The sequence below is a fragment of the Otolemur garnettii genome, unplaced genomic scaffold, assembly GCF_000181295.1.
Source record: "Otolemur garnettii isolate 467f Iridium unplaced genomic scaffold, OtoGar3 scaffold00035, whole genome shotgun sequence".
Taxonomy (NCBI): Eukaryota; Metazoa; Chordata; class Mammalia; order Primates; family Galagidae; genus Otolemur; species Otolemur garnettii.
This window is the reverse complement of record NW_003852430.1, coordinates 716,125-738,665: the sequence shown is the minus strand read 5'-3', so window position 1 is coordinate 738,665 and position 22,541 is coordinate 716,125. Positions and strand designations below refer to the sequence as shown.

The window sequence follows — 22,541 nt, the reverse complement described above, 5'->3', positions numbered from 1 at the left end:
TAAGCACAAGTCATAGTTCCCTACTTCTTATGTAAATTCTTATGGACAAGTTATTTTTTGCTTTAGTTCTCACATCAGTAACATGGGTATAATAGTATGTATCACACAGGGTCATTGCTTGGCATGTAGTAGTCACTCAATAAATGCAATCTTAAAAAAGACTCTATTATACATTCATGATTTACAAGAAAAAAAAAACACATAGGCATACTACTAATTGAATGGATTGTTACATATTTTTTATGTTTTGGAAAAACAAATACCTGGCAAGGAAATTAAGTTTGTTCAAATGTAAGTTAATTCAATTCCTAAAAAATTGAGAATAGTTTCTAATAATCATGTGACATCATGTTGATTCAGAAACCTCCCAGGTAGTGTAGAATCTGGAGTCGTTAAAGACACAGTCCTTGATTCATCTGTTTCTTCCTTCTTACTTTTCTTGGAAAATAAAAGGTTAATGTTCACCTTGGTTCTGAGATCTTGCTTAATATCCTCTCCTGTAGTGCTTGCGTTCAGTTTTTACCTATGGAACTGCTCTTAATGTGTCAGTGTTCAAAGTATGAAGTACCCCCTGCCTCTGCGAATGCAAAAGTAAAGAAGAGTTCAAATGGAAATTTTGGCCTACCTTTTCCTCTAATAATCGCCTAACTCTCCTTCCTAGGGATAAATAGGCATAGCATCACTAATGGTATCTTTTCAGTCCTTAAAAAAAACCAAAGCACTATCCAAGATGTATTATCCTCTGTTAGCAGCTGAGGTTACAAAATTAAAACTGAAAAGAAGCAAAAAAAGAGAAAAAATCCTCATGGACCCCAAACTAAGGACTATCGCCAACAATATTACATGATTATTAAGTTTCATGAATAATAAAAGGGTACAGTGGTACACTAGTAAATGTTTAACAACTAGCTATTCAGAATAAAAGCTCTTGTTTGCTGCATTTACCTGATTCTGTGGTGAAAAATACTCTCGCATTTCTCATTATTTGAAGCTACCAATGTGGTATCACTGAGCATGGAGTTGGGAAGAGGGGCCAAGGATGTCAGTCATCCTCACTACAGCACCAGGTGTATTTATATGAAAGGGAGGCCAGGCTTCTTAGTATAACTTCCTACCTTATGCATAAAATTGTTTTTTAATATTCCCAACAAGTAGTTGTTTACTTCTAGGTATAATAGTTCCAAGGATGGGGTTCTGCTGGTCAGTGCAGTCATTCTAGCTGTACTTATCAGATCCAAACAAGATAAGGCATGGTGCATGGAGGGTCATCGGCAGTAGGGTGATGGGTTAGGATAATGAGCAGGAAGGGTTGTCCTACTATGACAGAAGGCAAACATGCTGCAAAGAAGCACAGATGCTACCTTAGACGGGGTATCAGGTTGACTTGGGGGTTGAAAAATTATTTGTTTAGCCAACTCTGAAAAAAAGATAGAAATATACATCTGAAAAGTCATGGAGGAATGATGGTGGGGTGAGCTCACCAGAAACACAAGGTTTGCTAAATCATATGGCTCTTCTCTGCATTCATCACTTCTGTCTTGTATGTAAATGTAAGAAGTTTTAAAAGTTTGTGAAGAGTCTGAGTGTTGTAGTTCAGGTTTTTTACCTTGCTCGAAAGGAGAAATATTTATGGGTTTTTCAATCAATAAGGTCATGGATAGAAAAACTTGCTGATAACACATAAAATATTACTGAACAGTGGCAGGTCGGCAGATAGTGGAGTTATGAGTGGAATATTCTTGCAAAGCCATGTTGCAAAAACTTCTTGGCTGTGCTCCCAATTTCAATGTTGTCCCCTTTGTGCAGTAAAAGATGACAGTGACAGCAGCAAGCACAAATATCCAGAAGATGCTTGCAGCAACATTGGAAGCTAGCTATTAGGATGTGTCTGGCTTAGGAAACGCATAATTGTAAAGGCTTTATTTCACAATTGTTCTGAATTGAGAACATTTAGAGCTCAACGCAGTATTTGTCTTAATACACGGAAATATGGACCCTCAGGAAAAGTAAGCTAATGGTAAACAAAAACCAGGGAGATAATATTTGTTCTCACTGGTATTGCTGATTGCCTAACAAATCTTCTGTGGGCAGTATACATTCAAATAGTTCTGCACAGTCCATGGGCACTAAATTATGTAACTATTTAAGCAACTGGTATGGTGAGTCAATACTCTGGCCGGGAAATTTTACCAAGTGACAGTGTTATATTTCTAAAGGGATGTCTCCCTGAATTAAAAACAGGTTTGGTTATTAAAACCAAAATGAAGGCATTCCATAGAAAAAGAAAAATGACAGGTAAGGCTTACTGTCTTTCTATGTCTTTGTAGACAGGAAGCTGTTGCTGACACAGAGGTAAGGGTTAACATTTAAAATGGGCTGGTTGCCTCCTGATTTCTTGCACATAAAGCCACGAGAAGTTCAGGGAGAGACTTCTTACCCTAGTAATGAAGCTCTCTGCTGCTAATGGCCCATGCAGACTCCCTTGGCTCCTCCAAATTAGAAATACTTTTGTGCTCCTTTGCTTCATTAACAGTAAGGAGAGGGAGATTGGTGGCTATTTAGGGCACAGGGAAATTGGTGGCTATTTAGGGCAAGCGAAAATTGTAGTAATTATGGTTGGTAAATTCTCTTCATGGTGTTCTTTGACTCTTGGTGTTCTTTTGGTGCTTTTCAGAAGAGCCCACAACTGTCAGTTCTGGCATTTGGCCTAGTAGGATAGGAATGAACTGACTTAGAATTGCTGTACCACCCCCACCTCCCCAGTGATGGTCAATGTCGATGCAAGGCATCTTGTCTACTGGTTGAAGGGGCTTTTCCAATTTGATTTGCTTTTCAGAGTGCACCATATGATCCCTTCTACTACCAGTGGTGATAAAGGCATGTTTTGCAACCTTCTTCTCCCCCTGCCTTGCACTACAGGAGTCTGGTGCTGCACAAGACTGCCTATGAAACTGCATTCCAAACTGACCTTGGTTGAGATAGATGAAGAGGTCTTGACACCATCAATGCATCAGGGGAATGAGGGAAGGGTAATTTAGGATCACAGTGTGCTCTGGCTGACTGAGGGATTAGCATCAGATTATTGGAGGCCGATTGATAGGAGAACATCAGAAGGAAGGTGCAAAGGCCATCAAGAACACCAAAGGCCACCAAGGCAAATAGAGCCTAATTAACACCAGCAGGTAGTGGCATTACTTGTAGAGGGGGTTATATTTACCAGGGCTTTCAGAAAAACTGGGGAGATGGTCTGAAAAATGCTTCCTTCAAAAATTGAAATTACATCCTATAGAAATTAAGTTTCTAGTCCTTATCTTTAACATTGTTATTGTTGGTAATTTTAAGCTTTTTTAATTCTGTGAAGGTGAAAAGTAGAAACCTAACAATCACATGTATATGTAAAAATAAATAAATAATAAAAACAAAAATGCTTGTAGAAATTAAGTCAGGAGAAATAGCATCCTAAAAATTGATTTTTAGATGGGATGCCAATGGAACTTTGAGAAATAGTTAAGTCCAGTTAAAGTGAGCAGGGTGGGTTCTTGGTGCCCCATTGCTGGAATTAGGAAATGTCTGGGGAACTGTCTATCCGATGGATTGTATTGTCCCATATTAAAACAACACTTGCATAATTGTCAAGGTGTGGTATGCATGACAGCTGAGAAAATAATGACAGTGACTGGCTGGTAAGGCAGGAGGAATTACATGGGCATGGATGCATGCATTTGAACAGATAGGGTTCTCCTCTCCGTCAATAGTTAAAATAAAACTATTTGAAAAAGTATTTTAATTGAGACTACCTGGCTAGGTAAGAGGAAATAGGAGCTGGTAAGGAAATCTTAGCAAGTTCCTAGATCAGAGACCATTGTTTCTGTGCTGAGGGGAGCTTTTCTGACCACTAGTTATAAGTGTTTTAAGTTCTCTTGGTAAATATTCTAATGATATCGAGTTATCCGTATCAGGGTCTGGTAATTTATGATCAACTGCTTATCTCCTTTGGTTAATAACTTTATAAGAAATCTTATGAATCTCATATGGTTTTCTGGGTAGACTTCCATGATGGGGAGAAATATCACTAAGTAGACAGTTGGAGTGTCCTGGTACGTTTGTTTATTTATTCAACAAATATTTACTGTGCTTGCAGTGTGTTGAAGGCAGTTTTATGTCTTACTATATAAATCATTAACTGAAACTTATGACTTATCACTTAGGACATCCTGGATTTAGGTTTTGGGATTTGTTTTTCAAAGCCCCTAGATTTCTGTGAAAGCTGAAATGATGCTCTTTCAGAAGTTGGAACACTTAGAATCATTCTCTGTGTTGTGGGGTGTTCCATTTGATGTGTAAATGAGGGTACCTACTGCAGCCGGCTTATCTATCTCTTTAGTACGTCTTATTTCCAACTTATCCCTTCTTATCCCTTGAGTTTTACATTTATTTCTTATAAGCTTATTTTTGTTCATTAAACATAGTTGGGCCAAATGTGCTAGACAATCTCTGGGGACTAGGGGACAAATGATTTTAGTTAGGGGAGGAGAGAGGCATGATGATTGGGGGCAAGTGGCTAGACAGCATGAGGGAGGAAATTTAACATTCTAAAGCTTTTCTAAAAAGTACAATTTAACAATAAATTCCATAAATGGAAGGGTCTTCTATTTGAGGATGTAAACACCCTGTAAATGAAAGAAAGACAGGATGGGCATTCCTGCAATGCTCTGGCAGTCAGAACAGATGACCTACGTTTCCATAGGTTTAGTTTGATTCTAAGAATTTGAGTTGAGGGTTTCCCATTAATTCCATTTTTAATCCTGATGGAAGAAGTAACAACAACAAGAACAGCAACAGTAACAGCAGTCCTCTTAACTATCTCAAAAGGGATAGGGAAATTTTCCCCTTCCTCAAGATGTCTTAAAGGTTCAATTAATTGTATAAGGAAACCAGTGGAAAGAGTAGTTATTTACACCCAAACACTCTGAGGATTTTCATCCCTTTTATTTTATTAATTTATCAATGGATGAAACAAACACATTTAATCTTCCAAGAAACACAGAGAGTGTGCCAAAAAGGCATACCCATATTAAAAAAAAACTATATTAAAATTCTAATACTCAATATATACTGATGACAGAAAGATAAATCCAAGTCATGTTTGAGCACCTCTTGTAATTGCTAAAATCAAATGTGACTTGAATATTACCATTACATACTGTATTTTTTTCCTGTCTTAAAATGTGTATACATTTTTTTGGCATGCTCTCTGTACCCCCAAGTGCTACGTTGCTAGGGTCAATGATCTGTACCGTAAAAGGTTTTGGGAATGTTCTTAAATTGGCAAATATCCTGGATAGATCTCTAGACCTAATATAATAGTGCAAAATGGTAGATCTGGCACATCAGAGGTTCTTTCCTAAGTAAGATATGAGTAGATGTTGAGCTTAACAGTGGCTCATAAAATAGTGTATTATGGAGATTCTCTCTCTAAGTTTCATAGTAGCTATATGAGGTGTCTGTTGTTGCCTCTATTTCAAAAAGAAAAAAATCTAAAGATTAAATGAAGTCTGTAATATGCTCAAATTCAAACAGATACTTGAGCACTAATCTAGATTTCCAGTTTATACCCATTTGACTCCAGTGCCCAAACATGAAACCTCGAAAAATTTTCCTTTTATAATGTGCCACTGGCTTATGAATTAGATATAGTCAGGGTCCACCTTGTTGTGAAAACCCAACATCCTCCTTCATGTCATTTCTTTCTACTTTGATAATTTAAGTATCTGCCTGAAACAAAATACCACAGTTAGAGATTCTCGTGAAAACCAAACCAAAAGGAAGAAGGACAGTCATAATGTGTGTTGATTTTTATTTTTTTGTCTTTTGTTTAATTTTTTTAGGTCCATTTTGATTCTCATTTAGGGTCTTAGCATTTGCCAAGATCTATTTATGTTCTAATGAAATGTTAAAAATCACTTTTTGAGATGGGTTGTATAGAATAATTTTGGGATCTTGAGTCACACATTTCTAGTTCTAGCTTGTTATATTCATCTGTTACTTTTGCCATAATCTATTTTAGATTCCTCATCTGGTAAAATTCGGTTCTTCTAGAAATCCTTTAAATAAATTAGGAAAATGCCATTGGCTGCTTTAGGAAGATCTCATCCATACCTTCTTCATTTATAGAACAAATATGGCTTGAGTTCCATTGTGCCGGGTCCTGTGCCGGTAGAGATTACCAAGAGGAAGGAGAAAACACCTCTAACTTAAGGATCTTACAATCTTTGTTTTTTAAAACACAGAGGAACTGTAATAGCAGTGAAGTGCTTGGAACTATGTAAGCCCACAAGAGAGGGGCCAGGTTATCTCTTCAGGGAAGACTATTGCAACCACTTCTGCTAGAAGTTGGAGCAGGGCATGTCAAGTCCAAGGTCTTTATCATTGTACCCCATGGGAATAGCTAATTACCAATAATAACAAGTTTTTGGCTATTGATGAATCTGGTCTATGGCAAAATTCTTGCCCTAAATATTTCTTTGTTAAAATAATAGTACATAATCCTGAACTGTACAACATCTTAGCATGACATTTATTAGTGACCTAAGATTGGAGTGTTACAGTACACAGGCCAGTGTAATGTTCGAGCAATCCAATGGCAACTTCCCACTGGGCTGTTTTGGCCCATATAATGACTGGTGAAATCTCCATAGACACATAGGCGAAGAAAGCCTAAGACACAGGGAGAGAATAGAAAGATGACTGAAATTGAGGGAAAAAGAACACTTTAAATCTGTAATGGGCAAGTAACCTTGGAACTCATTTTTTTTTTTTTAAATCACCCTAGAGCTCACGCTGCTGACACTCCTTATGATTTAACCATTACTGACAGCAGAAATAAGACAACCACTGTCAATTATGTCCATGATACATTGTCTAATCCTCATGGTTGGATGGCTCTGCTTTTGGACCAAGAGACTTACTCATTGAGGTTTCAGAATCCTTGGATCAACAGATCTCTGCAGGTAACCCCAGGAATCCATTCATCTCTATGCCCTCACACCCAGGGGTTCTTATCTTTCCTTGTGTGAAAAAAATAGGTTTCATGTCTTAGTGTAGTTGGCCAGATGTATATAACCTAATATGAGACTTGGAGGCTTTTTTTTTTTTAACTTGAACATTTAATATCTATTTAAAGTTATTTTGAGTGCAGAATAGTTCTTGAAATTTTAAATATACTAATACAATGAAAAATAACTTCTAAACAGCCTATAGAATCGCAATTAAAAAAAAAATACCCAAACCACAGGTTAAAAACCAATTTACCCCGGAGGGGTCGGTAGCCAGAGAAAATGTCTTAAGGATGCATTTATATGTTGCATACTGCCACCTTGTGGTCAATGATTAACATGCAAGTAAAGGTCTCGAGTTCCCAGGCTGGGTTAGGTTGAAGTAGTCAAATGGTTAGGGGGAGTGAAGATTGAAATAGCCATGCAGAAAGTAGGTGCATTTTCTGCTTTAAAAAATTAATCTAGTGGATTTGCCCAAGATTCTTTCCTTCCATTTAACACATTTGTTTCTCCTTGTCTCATCATATACATTTCCCTGAGCAGTTATGAGAGCAGATAGTTAGGAGAAATTCAGAGCACAGTACTTTGGATCTTGTCCCCACACCTCTGTTTCCTCTCCTGGAGATTCCCAGGACAGCATTCTGGAGAATATTTGTACCATGAAGGCAATAGGATGTGACTCTCAAGGTGGACACCCTCGGTTCATGTCCTGGCTCAGTGTGCTCCTGCTGTGTGGGGCAAGTTACTGAGCCTCTGTCTGCCCCAGTTTCCTCAACTGCAAAATAGGGGGATAAGAGTAACAATCACAGGGATGTGTCAAGTATTGAATGACTCTAATAAATAGTGTAGTAAATGCTCCAACAGTGCTAGCTGTTACTGTTATAACGGACGACAGTCCTATGGTTACCTGCCTCTTTAAGTTACGGGAGACATGGGAAAGGCATCCCAGACCTGGCTCGGTCTCTTCTAGCTGTCTGAGCTGACACAAGTTAATTCACTTGTCTGGGCCTTGATTTCTTCCTCTGTCCACTGAAGTTATTAAGAAGAATCTTATAGCATCTTTCAGTCTTCGTAGTCTAGGTTTTAGTAGCTCTTGTTATGGATTTATTACAGAGGGGATTTAAGTTGAGCCATTTACCACAAGAAGAGTCTAGTCGGGGTCTGAATTCTGCCATGTTTTAAAAATACCCCATCTTCATTCTTTATAGTTGTTTGGGGCTACGAGCTTCCTTACCAAATGAAATGTTTGTGCTTTTCTCTCACTTCAAGTACTCAGCAACCTTTGACAACTTTGCTCCTGGGAATTCCCTCCTGCTGGTGCACACAGACCTGCCACCTTCCCCTAACATCCTCATAAGATGCGGGAGTCACGTGGGTCTGTCTCTTCCATTTCTTCCATCACCTGGTCAGAACCAAGGCTGTGACTGGTTCTTCAAAACCCAGTTGAGACAACTCACCTACCTGGGTAAGTATCCAATGGGATGAGTGTTTTGAAGACACATAATCAGAAGCCACCACTCTATGGGGAATTCCAGACATCTGTGCTGGGAAGTGCTGAGGAACTGTAGGGGCCCCCCTATGTATCAGGGTTAAGTGAGTGTACTCTGCAATCAGACCGCCCAGGGTTCAGACCCCAGCTCCAACACTCAGGAGCTAGAGTGCTCCAAGCAGGTGCTCTTCCTCTCTGAGTCTCCACTTCCTCCTGTGGAGAGCAGGATAACCAGAGGACCCACCTCAAAAGAGAGAAAATTGGGTAGAGGATAACATATGGAAATCTTTAGCAGAGTGCCTAGCCCACAGCAAGTACGTAGTAAACACTGGTGGTTTTTGGTATCCTTAATTTACCTTGTATTTGCAGTGAGTGCCTGTAAAGGCAGATGGCTGGTTATGGCCACTGAGGCAAGGTAACAGATACAGCGGGAGGTTGAATGAAGAGTGAAGTTCATGTGAAAGGTGAGAAGGAAAACCTTGGAAGGGAACCTGAAGTGAGGAAAATGAGAGGTCATCGATGGTGACCATCTAGGGTGACCAGAAGTCCCGATTTTGGCGGGACAGTCCCGGTTTTCAACAATTTGTCCCGTGTCCCGCGACGTTTTAAAAAAGTCCTGATTTTTGGAAAGAATGCACAAACAGGCTGGAGAACAAGAAGGGAATATACGGTTTTCAGCCGCCATATGGCTATTTCGCCAGAATATGAGTTTTATATTATTTTTGTTAATTTTATAATGTTAAACTGTAATAAATAATTGCTGAGAAGTGATTATCAAGAACAGCTTATCAAAGTTTGCATTGTTGTCAGGCCCTGCCTGCCCCGTCCTCTGCCCCGTCCTCTGCCCCACCCCCCCATCCCCCTCTCTGCCCCCCTCCGTCCCACCCCCACCATGTTGTCCCACCTTACAGATGTTAAAATCTGGTCACCCTATCGATGGCTGACTGGAGGACTGTAGGGTTGGCTGTGTCTGTTTTATGTCAGGATTAGCGTCTGGACAAAGGAATCAGGAGGGTCCATTTTATAGAATCAGGAACGCTTATGTCAGTGGTTCTCAACCTGTGAGTTGTGACCCACAGGAACTGTATTAAAGGGTTGCAGCATTAGGAAGGTTGAGAACCATGCCTTATGTGATTGCAGAGTAAGAGAGGGCAAAAGCATTTCCTTACCTTCTTATTGTGCATGTTTTACAGGATGGCAGTGTGAGAGTCAGGACCCTGCATTTCTTTCCTTTCAACTTCCTGGAGTTTATCTTGAATTCCTTTTCCACCCTCTGTCAACAGAGTCCCTCTGAGCACCATGGTGTCCGCCTGTACCAATGCTCAGCTCCCTGTCAGGGCACTTCTTTACAGATGTGTGTAAGAAAGATAATTTGATCAAGTAGGTATTTAGAATGAACATTTTTGTTACAAATTAGTCTTAATAGATCTTGTTCAAATTCAGGGGACTTGACCAGCATATCAAGTCCCAGCCCTGCCACAAGCCAGACATGGCCCCCAGGACCTGGTCCTGAGTCCCTGTCACTCTGTCATGTGTGCCTAGCTATGTCAGCTCAGTCTGATCTGCAGGTGCCCCCTGGAACTGATACATGTTAATAGCATCGGAGTGGAGAGTCTGGTGCTTCCTGGTATTGTTTACGCCTTTACCAAATGGATTGTTGTATATTTTATTTCTACTGATACCGTTCAGATTTTCTTATTTGATCCATCTATGAATGTAACCTAAATGTGTAAAAACCTAGGATAGACAGAGATCCCTGAGATTGCTTTACCACTAAGGCTGAACATAGCCGTAAGTAAGAACAGGAACAGTTGCCGTGCACTTTATAGCTACTTACTTGGTATATATTCTGGAACAAATTTTAGTTCGAATTGTTCTCTTACTATTACTTGGTATGTTTCTGAAGAGCCTATGTTGTCCAGTCATCAGATTTTTGTTCATAAACTGCAAGATCATTTTTTAAAAATATTGGATTAATATAAGGGTACATTTAATACTCACATAAGCCAAATGTAGTACAAAAACTTACCGCACGAAGAAATAAAAATCAAGTCACAGAGCTGTAGACTTTCTTCCTCTTTGGTAGCACTAGTAATTAAATAAATAGCAAGTTACAGGATTGTACTAGATATACCTATATAATATAAATGCACATCTATGTAGGTAGGTGTGTGTATGTAAATGGAGATCTGTGTGTGCATATGTGCATGTATATGATGTAGATGAACTTCATTATAAAACATTTCTAGGAGATACATAGCCTTTATTGATTTTTAAAAATTCTTTGTATCAGGCTATCCTCTATTTCTACCTTCAAATACACATAAGAGTTGGGAAAAAAAAAAAACAGGCAATCACAGAGGGTTTGTTGAATGTTTAATGAACTTGTAGATCCTTCCTCCTTGAAGAGGATTCCCAACAGTAGCTTTTATGGATGTTGGTGCCTCCCTTACCCTCTGAGCATATGGTGCTGGAACCACTTCTGTTCCACTCCTGGAGGAGATGAGGGCTCTGGAGGTAGGAGGCTCTAATGCTGCTCTGTGGGTGGTGATTCACTCAGCTGCACTGGGCTGTGTAGATTTAGTGATAATTTTGGCTATTCCCTGTTTAAAGTCTACAAGATCTGGAGGAAGCTGGTGATTAGGCTTATTTTCTGTAGGCCTGCCCGCGTTTCCCAGTGCCATGATAGCAGTGAGTGGTTGTAGCTGGCGCCCCACTGAGGCAGTAGAGTTCATGTTCTGTTCCATGAACTTTACATATTGATCAGTTGTTAATTTCACCTGATTTTTTTTTTTTTTTGACTCCTTGACTTCATAGGAGCACAGCTGGGATAATTTACATAAAATATAAGACCTCACAGTCTGCGTTGGCATACTCCTGCGAAGAAAAAAACATGGGAAGAGTTGTATATACAGAAGTTTCCTTTTCTTGCAGGGAAGCTCCTGGACCTCTTTTCAGGCCCACAGAATTCCATGTCAGGTTTTGGGGGGTGCTGCTGCTTTTCTTGGCTGGCATTTCATTCAGAGCATTGCTTCACTGACAATTGGCTGCCTTTTATTCATCGCTTGACCACTTCTAAGTGGACCATCTTTTGTCTTGTTTGTTTGCAGCCTTACCACATCCCCCAGGATAGGAAGTTTTTAAAAAAAATCACAATTATCTTCATTTCCTCTATTTGACTGCTTCATGTGTGATTTTAAGATACATGACTCATCGTAGGCCCGGCTAAAGACGGAAAAGACCAGAACCCAGGCATTCTAGCTCCTGGCTGTGGTTCCCTCCACTAGAGTGTGCTGCCCACTAAATAATCATAGATCACTGACCAAAAAGGAATGGGGGGGGTGTTAGGCAGAGTTGCAGGAGAAAACTTCTCACTGATCCCCAGTGACAAAGAAAAAATCCTGCACATATAATAAGTCCTGACCTTTGTATGTTGCTTTTCCACCAAGGCAAGTTCTGTCTTAGTTCTGTAAATGCCTTTATGGAGTTGAATGTTTTGGGGAAAACTCTTGGGGCTTTCCCTTGGGGCGTAGGGTTTTCATCAGTGGCTGGTAGGCTGTTTTACCTGGGACATGGCATTATAATTGCTCCATGACTTAGTAGCTTCATTCATCCAAGCCGGTTAAGAATATTTCCTCCTCTCTTGGAATTGTGGTACAAAACCCCCAAACATATTAAAGTATGATTAGTATGCCGTGTTACTTCATTTAAAAAAAAGCAGACTATTTCTCTAGAATTTTTCTTTCTGTACAGAAAGTTTAATGATATCACCTGTCTTGAACTCACTGTACATGTCACAACCTTTCTGCAAGAGTCTCCTTTTATCTCCTTTTCTGAGATTTTCTGAGATAAGTGAAGTCTGCAATTATATACCACATATGAGAGATTGTTCCCAGGACTGAAATCCAGTACCACTAAAGCAATTATTCTCACAGATAATACCACCCATTTGAAAATATTTTTTAAGGAGATTGGTTCGGATTGCCTTTCCAAAGCCAACAAGAATTTTGCCCAAGGAGCTGCTTACAAAACAGACCATAGGCAAAATACTTGTATGCCATCGTTTGTGCTAGGTAGGACTCAAGAAGTACAGTATTTGATGTAATAAACTGTTTCAAATGGCCGTTCCCAACTGTGACTTTTACGCCATGCTTGGGAACGAGTATGATGAGCATAGAACAAGTGTTCTTTGATATTTGCAAAGTTGGGAGAAAATTCTAGCGAGCCCATTTTTCCGTCCGTGTGATTCAATTCACTGGCTGCTCCCGTCTCAGCCTTGACAAGCCACTTCTCACTGCTTCTTTCCCGGCTGGCTGGTTTTTTTTTTTTTTTTTTCCAGGGATGTTTCAGTTCATGGTGAACTATTTTTATTTTTTAGTTACATTAACGCTATGAAATAATTAGTCAGCTAATTAATCTGGTTTACAAGCTTTGTAGGATTCTTCAGCTGTCAGTCAGGCCCAGGCCCGAGGCCTACATGGAGTTTCAGCTCTCTTGCCCATGTGATTCCCGTTGCCATAGCTACTGGCTACATCTGCTGACACCCCACTCTCTATTTATTGCTTAATTAAGAATTTCACGCTCAGCCCTTATCTGCCTCTAAGAACAAGCAGCACACTGTTAAGAAATTCCGAATTTAGGCCTGGGCACAAGGAAAGCCTTTCTTAGGGGCTTGGCGGGATGGAGCCTCTCTCAACCATCCTCTCGGCATCCCAGCCGCCACCCTTCAATCAAAAATCATTAAATGGGGCAGAGATAATGAGCATGTAGCATATCAAAAGAAGGATGTTTTCTTGGTCCAAAGGAGGAAAAGCTGCTAGGCCCCATGCTCAGCTCCACTTCAAAGGGAGATGAGAGCCCTCATCACCGGGGCCTGATAAAGCCTTATTTGTTCTGGGCTTGACTTATGCAGAAGGTCTGGTATGTCACAGTCCCCATCTCACAGACTGTCCTCCCCCACCTCCTGCCTCCACCGGCCCCTCCTTGGCCTTCCCCAGGCTCGTGTGTCAGCACTTAGGCAGCTGGGTCCCCCAAAGCACCAGGGGGAGCGTATAATCACTGACTCTCCGCTCACAATGGCCACTTGTAGGGGGGTGGCCAGGAGGAGGTCTTCATCACAATAGGAACACAATTATTGCAGCTGCTAAGGGAGGGCTATGCTTCTTCCTGTGGAAATAGAATCAGACTTGCCCAAAACAGGAGGGGAAGGTTGAGGGGAGGTGGTGGGGGTGGAGAGAGGTGGAGAGAACAATCTTGAGTTGATTATTCATATTCTGACTCTTGGAAGCCTGATTCGGGGAGCCAGTGGGGTTCCAGCAGCTGCTCTCACAGCCTCCTCCTAATAATTGTGCATTCTGTCAGGGGTCAACTTACTTTTGACCCCGTCCTTTTATATTGGTAAAAGGCTCTTTTAGGGCAAACTGTTGGGTTGTGGCGGGGTGCATTAAACACTCACAGCCCCTTCCTCTGCTCTGCGCCCCTCCCAACCAGCAGCCGGTGATAAATTCATATCAGATGCTGCGCCATTCACAGTTGCCCTCTGGAGTTCACACAGCCCCCCGGTGCACACAGCAGAAACACCGCCGAGCTGGGACCTTGTGTGAGGCGGCAGCTGAGAAGGTCCGCCTGCCTGTGAGGCTCCGAGGCTCTGGCTGCACCACCTTCTTCTGAGGGGACTAAAAAAAGCCACGTCTAGCCAGGCTGGCCAGCGCGTGTGTCCAAATGTCCCCCTCTCCAAATAAAGGCAGGCTGCTTGGTGAGCAGCCAGGGCTCTAGCCACGAGGGAAAGATGGCTGTGGATAGAAAGACAGATGGACCTTATTGTGGGCGCCACGTTGTGTTGAAGAGCTCAAGTCACATTACACAGATGAGTCAGAAAAGATGCTGTTAACTTCAGGGAGCCTGACAATAGGGGACACTTCTCTGAGTCTGATCCTGGATGCCCCAGTGTTTCCTTTTCTTCAAGTGGGAAGGGCACTGGGCTGAAGCCGGCGACCACCAAACCTATAGCTTAGGTTCTTCAGTGGGTCTAGAAGACTCCAGGCAACTCCCAGAGAAAGACTGAAGGAGAGAGGACTCAGCTGGCTCCCCGAGCTCTGGGGGAGGATTTTGTAGGCAGAGCAGAATCATAATCTTTTTGCAGCTCTGCAGCCATTTCCATGCTGAGGCCCTCTAAGGCAATCTATAGCTTTCTAGTTAATAAATTAATTTACATTCTTATAGAAAACTCCTTCCCCAAAGATCCCCCAAGGATTTTTTACCAGAAATATAGAGGATCGACTGGAGGGAAATGCACTAACCTTTATAGGTAACGGAACAGAAAGGGGGGACGGGAAAAGGGACTTGCCTCTTGGTGAGAAACAACGTCTCCAAAAGGAAAAGGAGAAAAGGGAGGGAGGAAAGGAAGGAAGGGAGAGAGGAGGGGGAAGGAAGGAGGGAAGGGAAAAAGAAGGGAAAGAAACTTTGAAGTCGGAATCAAATTTTTTTAAAGGAATCACACAATTCCACTTCTTAGCAATTGCCAATTCTTAGCAATGCCGAGTGACTAGTCTTAATTCTTACAGGTCACAGGTGGTGTAACCAGTGTTAAAACTCAGCTCTTCTGACTGTAGGTTCAGTGTTTTTTCTAGTTTACTATCTCCCCTTAAAAAAAAAAAATCTAAGCTTATATAGCTAGTCTTATAAACTGACTCTTTTTTCTTCCCTTTATAAGAAAAATCTGTACTTATTATTTAACAATGTTCTTGATAAAGTTGAGATATGTTAGTGCTATTTTCATAATTTTTCCAGATCCTTATGCCTTTTGAACTATTATTTGGTGTTTTTCATAAATCTATTCCTATACAGTCTTATTTTAAAAACCTAACCTCTTCTTAAGCAATAAAATCCATAAGATCATGGGTTTAATAGGTTAGCTTTTTTTTATCCAAATTATCACAATTTATGGCTACTAAAGTGAAACTTTTTTTTTTTTTTTTTTAGTTTTTAGCCAGGGCTGGGTTTGAACCCACCACCTCTGGCATATGGGGCTAGCACACTACTCCTTTGAGCCACAGGTGCGGCCCTACAGTGAAACTTTTTATGCTGCTAAAATCATCACTGATCATTTTATATTTGGGGAATATGATGTAGTCTGCAAGCTTTTGGTGTAATTGGTGAAAAGTAAGAATTGTGAACGCAAGAATATTTTCCAAACTGGGTCTTTCACTTTCTAAGAATGACTCCTCCTGAGAACAAACTACATATTTGAGAGCTATAGTACAGGGTAAGTTGTATAATTCCTTAAACCAGTGTTTCTAAAGCTTACCTCATGGGCTAAAAGCTGGAATGCTTATTTCCAGGAGCCTCCATAGAGGTTCTGTCCCTGGAGGTCCAAACAGGGGCCCAGGACATCACAAATACTTTCACAGAAATATCATAAACATTGCTCTGAATCAGAATAACAATTGTTATTGTTCTCTGAGTTAATTAAGAAGGGTTAATTGAACCAACTCTCAGGACTATGCTTAATGCAGATATGTCTTCTGGCATCTTGATCATGCTCTTTTTATTCTTAAAACAATCACACCCTTCCATGAATGTGAGTTACTGGGATAATAGAGGTGTCCACGGTGATCACAGGATTTTCATATAATATTTCTCTGAAGGACTTTAGAAGATCATGTGGTATAAGGACCAAGTTGGTTTCCGTGGCTGTGTCTGTGACACTGGAATCAGACGGGAGTGTGGTTGGTCCTGTGAATCCAGCTTTAGCTGCCCAGGGACCAGTTGACAAGCAAGTCTTCTCTGTGGCTGCACAGGCAAGGTGACTTCTAGGGAATGAGGTCAAGTTCACTGAGCAGGACAGGAGAAACAGTAGGAGGATGCGGGTGTGTGGAGAAGATGTGGGGAGTAGTGTAGGGTGAAAATGCAGAGACTCAACCCAACAGCTGGCTCAGGAAGACAAAGCTGGACTTGGGTGCAGGCAGATGACACAGGAAGGAAAGCCCGAAGTCAGGGCAGGTAGTCAATTACATGCAATTTGCAGCCTCCAATTACAGTTACTGTTTCATGTTCTGTCATTGTGTAGTCAGTGGCTGACACACTGGATAACCTGGGCTGAGTGAGAGGTGCTCATATGTGCGTAGATTGAAACAACAAAGTGAGAATGAGAATGTGAATGGAAGGGAGAAACAGGGAAGGAGTCTAGAATCCACTCAGCTGCCGTGTGACTTTTCTTTGGTTCTAAATAGTTAGGTACTTATTTCTCCCTTCGAAATTTTAAGAGAGAATTAAGCCTGTATAGGGAGAGAGTCCATGAATTTTTGTCTTTTCCAAGGAGGACAAAGTTTATCAGGCACATTACTTTGGTAGTACCAGTATCACATCTAGTCTGCAGTTTACTTTCTCTTTCTCTTACTAGGAGTTAGCACATTTTTCTCTTCCTCCTAGATCTCTGTGTTTATAGCAAGCTCAGATCGTATAGCACTCATCAGAATAACTTGGCAATAATTGACCCAAAGAATTTTTTTTTTCTTTTGGAGGCCTAGATCTTCTTACAATCTGGGAAGGATCAACCACAAAGAGGCTCTATGTATAAACAAGGAAGATTAACTGTGCTCATATTACAAACACAAAATCAGAACACGCAAGCCCTGAGAAAACATATGCACAATATCACAGCTTGGAGAAGGCTTGTAAACTCTTCCCAAGTCCATACCTTCAGTCTTAGATGATTTTCATCCTTTTTTGTGTTTATTCAGATTGGAAATGACACTTCGCATGTACAGTCTTTTATAGAGGCAAACCACTTAACAGACTTCAGCAGATCTGCTTAAGTTGCTTACAGCTCTGTCAGACTACAGCTCATCACAATTAGGTGCAGCTGTCAAAAGAGTAAAGAGAATAAAAGCACATTTTTTTGAACTTTGTTAACTGGTGCCTAGAATAATGAGCATGCGGTAATGACAGTATTGGTAATCATTAGTTATGTGCTGAGCCATTTCCGCGGATTATCCTATCTATTCTACCCAGTAACCCTGTGAGATAGATAGTATGACTATTCCCATTTTTGGTGGAAGTGAGGGAGGTTCAGAAATGATGAATAACTCATCAGTTGCCCATATCTAAGAACCAGAAGAGCCAGGATTCAGGTCCAGCCTGTGGGGCTCTAGCACCCAAATTCTCCCTGCCACTCTGATGTCTCTCATGACCTAGAAATGATGCTTGGGAAGAAATAGTCCTTGGATCCTTACCCACAAGCTCAGAACCACCCCCCCCTGTAGAGGGGGTGACATTGGAAATAAGAGTCTTCTAATGCTTTCTGCTTTTGTTCACTTTGCTCTGCCTCTTTGGTCCTGAAACTACTTACCTTCTCTGAGTGACATTCACACACTCAACTTTAATGAAGTGAGCATAGAGTTTTTAAGATGCTATTTAGTTTTCCAATGTCTATTTTGGGAAGCGGTTCTTCTGGAGGTGGAGTTCATTTGTACACGTGGAGAGGCTGAAGAAAATCAGTGGCCACTCAGTCCAGAAGCCATGAGCATGCTGTCGTGGATAAAGCTACAGAGGCAACAGAGCGCTGAGCCAGAAAGCCCTGGTTTACTCAAAACAGTGCCTGGGTAAGGGATGAATTGAATGAAAGAATGAGGCGACAGTCTTGCATGAGAGGGAGAGTCATCATAATGATAACTGTAACCATTTATACTTTCTCGGCGTAGTTTTCACTCAAGGGATTTTGGATACAGTGAATATTTTCCCTCCACATTATTGTTGTTGTTATTATTATTTTGAGATGGAGTCTCATTCTGTTATCCCAGACTAGAGTGCCTTGGCATCATAGCTCACAGCAACCTCAAATTCCTGGGCTCAGGCAATTCTCATCCTTCAGCCTCTCAGGTACTTGAGACTACAGGCACCCACCACAATACCCAGCTGACTTTTCTGTATTGTAGTAGAGATGAGGTTGTGCTCTTGCTCAGGCTGGTCTCAAGCTCCTGAAGCTCAAGCAATCTACCCTTCTTGGTCTCCCGAGTCCTAGGATTCCAGGTGTGAGCAGCCGTGCCCACTACTTTCCTTCTACCTTAAATTTCCTCATTTTATCCAGTGGGGAAAAATAATGTTCCCATTCTTTCTTCCTCCTAATCATTCCTCTTACAGGTATAAATTATAGTTATTTTGGGTTGATTGAATTATTGTAAAATGACTGGAGTGGCTTTGAAGAAGACTCTTGATTTGTAACTATTATTATTACTCTCCTTACCTCCGTGGCTCTGTCTTAAAGAAGAGGGCACAGATGTGCTGAAATCTACATAACTTGGAAACCATTAAGGATGATTTTTGTAACATCTTTAAATGAGCTGATTTCTGTTTCCAAATGTTTCCTGAAATTTTATCTAATTTACCTTTCTTAGAGTTTGATTCTATTGCAATATTTAATCCCTTTGTCTTACAGAAGGGTATTGTATTGTTACAGACTTTTGCTTGGTTCCACAAGCTGTCTTCACCATATTTTCTTTTTCCTTTCTTTCCAGTGAAGTCTAACTTTTTAGTAGGAGGTCAAACATTTATTTGATTTGAGGAGAAATCAGAGTATGCCTAACTTTGAAAATTATTTTGCTTTTTGGCTCCTTGAAAGGGTTATTTCCTACTACTAAGAAAGCAGGCAGAACGTGTAAGTTGTCAGTTAAATGCTAGGTACCCAGAGTAGAGCACTGTCAACTTGATTTCTAAATTGGTCCATGGAAATGAAGTCTCTACATTTGTAGCAATGCCTAGTGTCTTAAGGCATGTGAGAAAAATTTCCCCTTGAAAATTTTTGAAGACAAAATTGACTATTGATGCAATACTAAATTAACAATCATGCTCAATAAATACTAAATTGAGAACAGTTTGGGCTAAATATTACAGTATGTATATTAAGTGCTTTTCAAATTAGAGAATGCACAGACCGATGTGAACAGAAGGATGAATCACACCTCATATAAAAAAGAGAAACAAGACTGGTGTCTTTATTATTATTAACTTAGAAAGATGAGTGAAATAGACTACAGGATAGAGGAAGAATTTAAGCAAAGTCTTAGAATTAGTGATAAAAGTAGATCTTGTCAAGAGCATGTTAGCACTGTACCTGGTCTCAGGATTTGACAGTATAAGGAGAAAGCCACAGACTCATGTTTTTCATAATTGGAACAATTTTTAAATGAGAAAATGACCAAGATAAGAATAGAAGAATTGGAGAGGTCTCATCATGGATCTCTTTGGGGATCATTTTCTTTGTCATATTGTGAAGCTTATGTTTTCTAATTAGATGGAATGATCCTTGGTCTATTTCATCTGTGATGGAGGAAAGGTTTTAGGGCCCCAGGAACACAAAATTGGAGACTGTGAATTTGGTTGAGGCCCTGAGGCTGGAGCCTTCAGCAGCATTGGGTCCTCCTGTGGTGGGAGGTGCTGGTTCACATGTCATATGATAAGGCAGAAAGGTAATTAACCAATAAGAGACAAGGTGTGACCAGGAAAATGGAGTTCGTGCACCTGATTACTAATTAATCAGGCGTGAGAGCACCTTGTAGATGCATTCACTATTTAATTATAGCAGCCTCTCTTGGCAAAGGAGCATATGTTCCCAGCTTAATCTACTGGTTTATACCGACATCAAATTGTCGTTATCAGAAAGAATCAGGCCTTTTGATTATTTCCACTAATTTATTGAACACTTAAAATTAATGAACCCCAGGCCTTTTAAATGTGCTCAGTTGGTTTGGAAGATGAGAAGAGAATGGGGGGTGGGGGGAAAAGCCTTCATTAAAAGGACAATTTGTTTGGATCAAGGTAAAGCAAATACATTTCATGGATGATCTGAACTCTATTGGTGAAAAACACATGAATTCTAGAAGCTGAGCCTACAAAATGATGGAGAGGAAGTAGGATATGAGGTGTGCCTTGCTGGACACCATTGGCTTCTAAAGAACATCTGGCAAAAGGTTTTCTTTTTTAAATTTTTCTTAATTATTATGTGCTAATTCTTGTGGAGCCCTCACTATAATTAAATTTAATCAAATACAAACAATTAAAATCAAATGTTGGAAATCAGTTGTTAGATTAACTAACAAGGACTTCATTTTTTTATCTTGAGGATTTAGTTAGGTTGGGGAGAATATAGCAGAGTTTCATTTTTTTCTCACATGTGAATATAATTAAGATCTTTGCTTCACCTCTGAGTTGTGGCTCTTTGTATTCAGTTGCAGGTGAAGGCCAAGTTCAAGTAATTGTCCAGGTGACAGAAGGTGCATCTCCGACTATTTCAGGTGAGTAGTAAAACACTAAATAGAAGTGCCTAGTACAGCAGAATGTTCTCCTATAGTTACACAAATTCCTCCTTGGAATGTTGTTAATAAACAGGCCGCTATCTGTCCTAATGCTGTTATGCCTGACAACTCTCAATGGTATTACCGCTGTAACTAAATATGTATCTGCTTGTCAAAGAAAGATTTAAAGATACATTTATTTTTCAAAACAATGGAAAGTAAGAATTAAAACATGTAAATAAGCACATTGTATAAATCATGGACCATATGTGCACACAGGACTCCAGATCTGCAGATGGGCCATTAGGCCCCCTCTAAATGGAAAGAAAAATTCAGGGTATCTCTAAAAACTTTAATTGTTCCTGGTAATTTCAGGAAATCAGGGTAAACAACCCTCACCCAAAGTCAGATGGTTCTGTGAAATCTAACTCAAAAAAGCCCAATTCTCAAAGACTAAATGTCTCATAAGCACCTTTTAATGTATTACATTGTTTGTTTTTGTTTATCCTGAGTCAATTTAACTATACTTTTGCAGGAGGGATAAATCTTTTCAAAGGCAGAGTTTTCCTTTGATTTTCAGTGGCATTTTTGTGCTATGTTGGAGCAGAGCCCATGGTAATCAGAAAATGATCTAATTTCTCCGTCTAAATTAATAAGTGGTCAGAGGTAAGAGACAACGAAAACTACAAGTTAGAGGTACTGATGGTTACTATTCCATGCTGATTGGACTACAAAGAATGTAATTCAAGACTGTTTTCAAATGGTGTTGGAGCTGCCATAGTATTTTGTTCTTTTTCTCCCTTGTTCTGAATCTCTCTTTTTTTGTAGTTGGCTCAAAATACTTTGCTGAGGGCCTCTGCTGTGAGGGGGTGGGATACCACAATGCACAAGATGGAATAGCCTTTGACTTCATGAGGTCCTCTGGTCTCTTTGAGATATGAATCAAAAATTCAACAAATTTCCTTCAAAACTAAAAATTCAACAAATTTCCTTTAAAATGACAATTATGAAGGAAAATTATCATTGTGTCCTCCCTGAGAGTTCTGTGTTCAAGTTCCCCAAGAGGAGATTCAATTTGTTGGGTTAGTCTCTATCTGGCAGAGCACATACCTTCCAGGGAAGTTCTTACCCTGCCCCTGTGAAGCTGTGACAGCTGTGAAGCTTTCTTTTTTAGGGACTCTTTGGAAGAACAGTATAGTCACTGGCATCCAGTGCTTTTTTTAGAAGGGGTCAGCTTAACTGAGAAATGTTTCAGTTGGCCTATGAAATGTGACTTGCTGAGAACATATGAAATAAGAAGCTGATGCTTTGTAAAACTATAGGATATTAACAAAGAAAGGGACCTTACAGGCTGTCTTCCTTTTACAAATGGCCATTTTACCAGTGGGGATGTGGAAGCCTATAGATTAAGCCTCTTACCAGTCACGTCCGTAGTTGCATCAGTAGTCAGAGGTTGAGCCGAGATGAGAACCCAATTGTCCCAACTCAATCCATTGTTCTTTCTGCTCTCATGTGGCCTCTGATGTGCTTAAATTACTTTCTTGGGCATGCATTAATTTATAAGTGTATTAAAATCCATAGCAGGGGCTCGGCGCCTATAGCTCAACCGGCTGAGGCGCCAGCCATGTACACCTAAGGTGGCGGGTTCAAATCCCCAGCCCGGACCCGCCAAACAACAATGACGGCTGCAACCAAAAAATAGCCGGG

General features: G+C 40.5%; 1 protein-coding gene across 1 annotated transcript in view; it reads left to right on the top strand.

The window, feature by feature from the left end:
* The window catches only part of PKHD1 (PKHD1, fibrocystin/polyductin), a 435,622-nt gene that overhangs the window by 222,054 nt on the left and 191,027 nt on the right, over positions 1-22,541 (top strand). Inside the window, exons 48-50 of the mRNA XM_023513135.1 lie at positions 6,833-7,010; positions 8,325-8,520; positions 20,769-20,834. Of these exons, the coding sequence (XP_023368903.1) occupies positions 6,833-7,010; positions 8,325-8,520; positions 20,769-20,834 (440 nt within the window). The remainder of the gene's footprint in view (positions 1-6,832; positions 7,011-8,324; positions 8,521-20,768; positions 20,835-22,541) is intronic.